Source organism: Hevea brasiliensis, chromosome 3, assembly GCF_030052815.1.
Source record: "Hevea brasiliensis isolate MT/VB/25A 57/8 chromosome 3, ASM3005281v1, whole genome shotgun sequence".
Taxonomy (NCBI): domain Eukaryota; kingdom Viridiplantae; phylum Streptophyta; class Magnoliopsida; order Malpighiales; family Euphorbiaceae; genus Hevea; species Hevea brasiliensis.
The window spans coordinates 89,450,497-89,456,951 of NC_079495.1; the positions used below are offsets into that span (position 1 = coordinate 89,450,497).

General features: G+C 33.0%; 1 protein-coding gene across 5 annotated transcripts; it reads left to right on the top strand.

Moving 5' to 3' along the window:
- Positions 1-1,123: 1,123 nt before the first annotated feature.
- Positions 1,124-5,883, top strand: LOC110645327 (CASP-like protein 2B1). 5 transcript variants are annotated; one of them, XM_058144040.1, is made up of 5 exons: positions 1,124-1,725; positions 1,813-1,945; positions 2,453-2,529; positions 3,244-3,351; positions 3,440-4,140. In XM_058144040.1, the coding sequence occupies exons 1-5, from the start codon at positions 1,502-1,504 to the stop codon at positions 3,510-3,512; spliced, it is 615 nt and encodes a 204-aa protein (XP_058000023.1). In that variant the 5' UTR covers positions 1,124-1,501; the 3' UTR covers positions 3,513-4,140. The 5 variants fall into 5 exon arrangements, 4 of the variants coding, with proteins under 4 accessions (XP_058000023.1, XP_021654136.1, XP_058000024.1 ...); XR_009147622.1 differs by having other exon boundaries at positions 1,128-1,725; positions 3,236-3,351; XM_021798444.2 differs by lacking the exon at positions 2,453-2,529 and having other exon boundaries at positions 1,127-1,725; positions 3,236-3,351.
- The last annotated feature ends 572 nt before the right edge of the window (positions 5,884-6,455 follow it).

Here is a 6,455-nt window from a genome sequence, read left to right on the forward strand (position 1 = left end):
AACTTATAAAACCACTATTTTTATTTTTTATTAATAAATAATTATCAAATGCCATTCACATTAAAAATATTTTAAATTTTGGGTTTAATTTTTCTCTTTTATTTTTTTTTTGCCTTTTTTAATTTTTTTCTATTTGTTTAACATATATTATTTTTAAATTTATAAATAAAAGATTATTAGATATATTCAGTGTATATGTTCTCTCTCACACAATCATGTAGGACTCACTCTTCATATTATAAGGAGGATCCACTTTTCTAAGAGAAAAACACTACTTTTATGTGTATCTGAAATATTCTATAATCTTGAAAGGATTTTGAAAGTTTTATAGTTTTAATTGTTAAAAAAAATCTAGTGTATGGTAAATTTGGAAAGCTATTCATATGCAAGGAGATTTATTTTGTGATTTATTTTTTGCTGGTAAGTAATTTTTATTAGTTTGGTGAAGAGCCTTTTAAACATATTATTTATGAGAAATTTTTATATAAATTTGATTTATCATAAATTTAAGATAAAAATATATAAATTTATATATTTAATAAGTGAATCTAACTATACATCTTATATTGAATCATAAATTCAAAATATAAATATTAGAGATACATATATTTAATAGGTCTAAGTCTACAAAAAAAAATCCTATTATTCATATATTGAAACTAATACAGAAAATTATCTCTTTTATGGTTTATTTTTCAAGATTTAAATTCTAAATAATAATGTGAGCAAACTTAATTATCAATTAGTTAATCCTTGAATAATTATTATTATTATTACTAATCTAACAATGATTGATTATTGCAAATTTTTATTAATAAAAAGATAGAGAAAATTTGGTTTTTCCTGGTGGACGACAGACTAGCAGAAAGAAATGGGGCATCATAAATCACGCTAACCACCATTATCCTTCATTCAATTCTTCCATAGACAAGACTTAAAATTGGCCTCACCTTATCTGACCCATTCCTTGGGGCAAGCAACTGTTGCCTCTTTCTAGACAAAAAAGAAAGAGCTCTAAAGAACGAGGAGTTATTACCTTATACTTTTTAATTGACTTATTTTCTATAAAAAAAAAAATATTAATTTTTTAATACTCCTAATATATCTACTCATTAACCCTCAAGAACACTGAACCAGCGTTCCCTTCTTATGACTCTTCTCCAATGGGTTTAAATGCAGTGCTAAATGCATTAAATGTACCCTTCTAGAGTTCCAACTTCTATTTACTTGCTCATGCATTTGACCGTTGGCAGCCTAGAGCGTTCCCACCAGCAGTTCAAGACTCTTATCATTTCGTAAGTGGGAAATTTCACAAAATGTGAAAAACCCAAAAAAACCCAAGAAAGTGAAGAAGCAACACTTTTGTGGGTTGGCCTATTTAAGTAGTGTAGAGCTTTGTGGTTTGTGAGGCTTTGTGGGTTCAAGCAGCCAGAATTATTATCTCTTGGGTATTACTTTTTTTTTTTTTTTCATCTTTGGTTAATTTTGGTTGTGTGAAAGGATGAGTTACTTGGGTGTTGGTGTTAGTCCTGTAAATGTGCCTGTGTATCATGGTACCAATTTGAAGGTTATTGATAGGAGGGTGAGGCTTGCAGAGCTGGTTTTGAGGTGTTTGATCTGTGGTTTGGGAGTTCTTGCTGCTGTTCTTGTTGGAACAGATACCCAAGTTAAAGAAATCTTTTCAATTCAAAAGGAAGCTAGATTCACTGACATGAAAGCTCTTGTGTAAGATCTTCATCAACTGCAAATTACTGGTTCCAATATTCATACTATACCAAACTATTCTTGCTAATTTTGGTTATATTTTTGCAGCTTTTTGGTGATTGCAAATGGGATAACTGCTGCCTATTCCCTGCTTCAAGGAGTGCGTTGTGTTGTGGGTATGGTTAGAGGAAGTGTGCTATTCAGCAAGCCCTTAGCGTGGGCAATCTTCTCTGGGGATCAGGTATTGACAGCTTGATGTTCTCTATGTGCTTGTTTTTTTGCTCTGTGGTTGCATCATTGAACTTGAAAATCAGATGATTATTTGCATGTAATTCCAGGACCCATTTTCTCCCCCAGTTTTTGTGCTCAACCCAATTTATTATTTATGTTTAGAATGAACCATATCCTTGTGGTGTTTTGATCTTTCCCTACTTTGGAGTTATTTCTGAATTGGGAGAAGAGGTGGTAGCCTGGTAGGTGCCAAACTTACCCGTACTATTAATGCCTTACGCCTGTGTCATTCCCTTTACTGCTCTTGTCAGTATTAAGTTCTGTCAGTAACTAGGCAATTACTAACTAGTTCTTAATTATGCATGTCGACATTAATTTTGTCAAATTGTGTAAATAGTTCTACGCATTGTCTTGAAAATGACTTGACAATTTAATGCTGCAATAAAATTAATGTGATACTTTTAATGCAGTTGTTAACACGTATATCTAATCAGTCACATTCATTTTGCTAATTCAGTTATTCATCAACAGCAAGTTTTTGGTGTCGATTAGCGAAGAAGGAATGGTTACATTTTGGCAATGTATTGAAATAAGGTTTGTTATATTAATAGATGGAAGTAAATAATTATTCCATAAGTTGCATTTCTCCAGTGATATGCAAAAAATGATTTTCCGCTTTAATGGATTGGAGCTAAAGTCGGTCAATACCATCTTATGTTTTCATGGGAGAAAGGAATCTCACCATGCTTTTAAAATCTTGCCCAAAGGTCAAACAGATTCCATGGCTTGTTCCTAGTTGGCTGGTTTAACAATGAAATCATTATAATATCATAATTATAATTTAAAAAAATTCACAGAAATATTTAAAAAATAGAAAATTAACGGCAACATAGTTAAATAGTAAAACTAAATTTAAAAATATTTTCAAATGTATTCGTCATCCAGAAAAAATAAATAAATAAAGCCAGCTAGTACTAATTTTTATTTAAATTATTTAAAAATACTTTTTAGTATCAAATAAATGTAATTTTAATTAAACTGGGTTTATTGGTTTTCCAGTTCTATGTTCTAACTGTGTCAAGGGCTGATAAACAAATGAAAAATAAACAGGACTATTCTCTTGATTGGTTTTCAATTTAGTGGTGAGAACCAGCTGACCTGGTCCAGTTTTCAGAACATTGGGATATTATAACCTGCTGTACCAAATCATTCCCTAGATATGGTGGCTCACAGATCACCTTGTTCATTTAGTGTTGCATGCTCGCTAGGTGTTACATAATTAATGTTCTGATGTTACCAGTTCATCAGTATGGCTCAGCCAACTTGTCAGCAGAGCAAGCCAAACAATCTTGTAAACTTCCTGGTGAGGGTCCACAATTGGGAAGCAATTATGATGGCACCTCATGCATGCAGTTGGTAGATTCCATTAAAACTCCTTTCCATTTTCTTTATAGTTATGCTCCTCTCCATTCCATACTGATCCCGAGTTTTCCATGAATATCAGCTACATTTTCACGTGGGTAGAACTAGTTCATATCAGTTTGTCTTGTACATGGACAGCTGTGACTCGAATGTGAACCATCCAGCATCCATTTAATATGAAGTGTAGACACTAGTGCCAACGTAGAAAAGGGAGCCCTTTTGCCCAACGGCATCCATACCTTTCATCAATACGGCCAGTAGTCATGCATCTCCCATGACCATTCAATACACAGGATCTGGATATGATGTGGAATTGTGGATGAGTCTTGCTGGGATTGCATGGCCTAATATGAATTTGATGCTGGAAATAAAATTTTCCAAGAATTAGATGACATAATTTTATTTTGAAATGCGAATGGGTTTTGGCAAGTTGCTTGAGTTTCTCTAGCATTCCTTGGTCGTAGTGTAAGATCCATGTCAAAAGTCATCTATATGTAAGCTACTAGCAAGGCCATTGATTTTTACTCATGCTAAAAAGTGGCATCTATGTTCTAGTCGAGCTCATTTAAAGAAGATGGCATCAATTGCTTAGGAAGATTTATATATTTAAACAAGATATTCATCACATATTCATCACATTAACATCATCATGATGCTGGGCAATATTTACAAAAAGTCCGCTTGCATGGTTGAAGGTTAGAAATGAATAAATGTAGCTCCACTTCAGAAGAATTTTTTGGCTTATGAAGTTCTTTACCATATACAAATTGTGCTAGTTTTGAAGCTTCTGGAATGAGTTTGGTTTTGTTTGCTTTACATAAAGTCCCATGATTTTTTTGTTTTTCATTTCATTTCTTGAATATAGATTTGGTCCAACGGAGCTAAATAGTGAAAAATGATCCATATAGCCGATCCCAATTAGTTTAGGATTGAGACTTAGTTGTTGTTGTCTTCAATATAGCTTTGGTCACAAAGTATAGGATTAAGGCTTGTTGATTAAAATTCAGGAACAAAGTAAACATTTGAGCTGTTAGGTTCAGAAATGATCAAATCAGGTTTGAAACAAATGCAGTATCTCTGTGCTTTGTATTTCTAGACATTTTCTCTTATTATCATGCATATTTTGTCAAGAAGTGAATTATTATATCTTAATTTCCTAGAGTAAATTATTCTTTTATACTTGAAAGATCCTTCCACAAACTCAAATATGTGCTATATAATCTAGACACCTTGTGGCTCAATTCTATAGCCATTTAGTCCACAATTGTGATTTTCTTTTATCTTATCTTGTCCTTGGACATAATATGTTTGCCCCTTCAACTTCATGTCCAATCCTGCCTTAAGCATTAATTTAAGAAACTATCCAGAATATTACTCATTTAGTCTCCCATGTATCTAGATCGCTGGAACTACTTTCTTATGGAATTATTTTTAGCTGCTTCTCAATCTTTAATCTGTAACTGATTTATGCGAATGACATCACCTCTCCTCTGCATCTTATGTATCTTAATGACAAAGGATTTGGCTAAATGCCTCATTGACTTGCTTGAATAGTTGTTTAGCCACATTTCTTTCGCTTTCTTCTGTCAATACACATTTTTATCTCAGATTTCAACTTAAAGAACAGAAGAAGGAAAGCTCAGTCTTAGAATAGGAGCTATTTTTGAACAGCCATCATGGTAGGTACATTAATCTTTTCTTATTAGTGATGAATGCCATCTAGATTGTACCCTTTTCAACTTAAACACAGTGATCAACAAGTATGGAGTGAGCATAACTTGTATGCTTCTTGCAATGGAAAAAGAAAAGAAAAGAAAAAAAAGGCAAACATGAATCCGCAGTGCTTGCTTTTAACTTTGAAATAGAGAATTTAGCAGTCTAGTGGTGGAATCTATGTTTTATAGCGCAAAATTTCAAGGATTCAATTTCTGGCATTCTCTGCCTTGAGTAAGTTTATATAAATCTGAGTTAGACGCTTGGATAGGCTCCATGATGTTGAAGGACGAAATGATATAATCCATTTAAAATAAATATCAAAGTTGAAAATGGGTATCAAAGAAACATCTTGGTAAGGCCACCCGACCTAATTCTTACACATTAAGCCATGCGTGCAGGTGATGGCATACCTGACAGTAGCTGCTGTTGCAGCTGCTGCCCAGTCTGCTGTGTTTGCAAAGTTGGGACAACCAGAACTACAATGGATGAAGATATGCAATATGTATGGAAAATTCTGCAACCAAGTTGGGGAGGGAATAGGGAGTGCACTGTTGGTTAGTCTTGGCATGGTGGTATTGTCTTCTATCTCAGCTTTCAGCCTCTTCCGCTTGTATGGGGCCAACAAGGGTAAGGGCAGCACAAGGTGGTAGGTTTTTGTATCTGTTAATTCAACCATCTTGCCCTGTCTACGTTCTACTAAAGGTTTTGGTCCTTCAGGAGGATGCTGGCTCTTTTATGCATAAGATGATGAAGAAAAATAGTGTACTTTATGACTGCCATTTTTACAATAAATCAAGCTTTTGTCGATTATATCTATAGATTTATGTCTTTAAACATGTTTTTTCATTTTAAGAATAATACAATTGGTTTTGATTGATATATGAAAATAACTCAATATTAATGAATACATTCATATAAACATAATATAATACATTCATATAAAAATAGTATAAAAATAATACATAGTAAATATAACTATAAAAATATTAAGCATAAGATTTATTTTAACCCTTAATGTTTTTATTTTTATATTTTTTATTTTTTACATACAAAAATATTTCATTGAATGAGACAAGGTTTACAAAGGCCAAGTCCATCAAAGGATTATGGCTACATAAAATTATAACCTAAGTTCGGGAATAAAAGCGCAAACCTTAACAACTATGGAGCCCTAGATTACAGCGAGTAGGATCCAAAAGCCTAATTTACTCGCTGCTGACCTCAACTGCATCTCCACCAGTAATATTTGACAGGCCTTACAATTGAAATTGCAGTGCTGCCTAAAAAAAAAAAAACCATGCCGAGGAGATCATCAATATTAGAAGGATAGCATAAACACATTATTGAACACAAGAACCTTCCTTGCTCAACACTTGCAAACC

Coding starts and splice junctions, on each gene's coding strand:
- LOC110645327 (XM_058144040.1), top strand. CDS start 1,502: ATGAGTTACTTGGGTGTTGGTGTTAGTCCTGTAAATGTGCCTGTGTAT. Junction 1,946..2,452: donor CAATCTTCTCTGGGGATCAG/GTATTGACAGCT, acceptor TTGCTAATTCAG/TTATTCATCAACAGCAAGTT. Junction 2,530..3,243: donor TGGCAATGTATTGAAATAAG/GTTTGTTATATT, acceptor CCAGTTCATCAG/TATGGCTCAGCCAACTTGTC.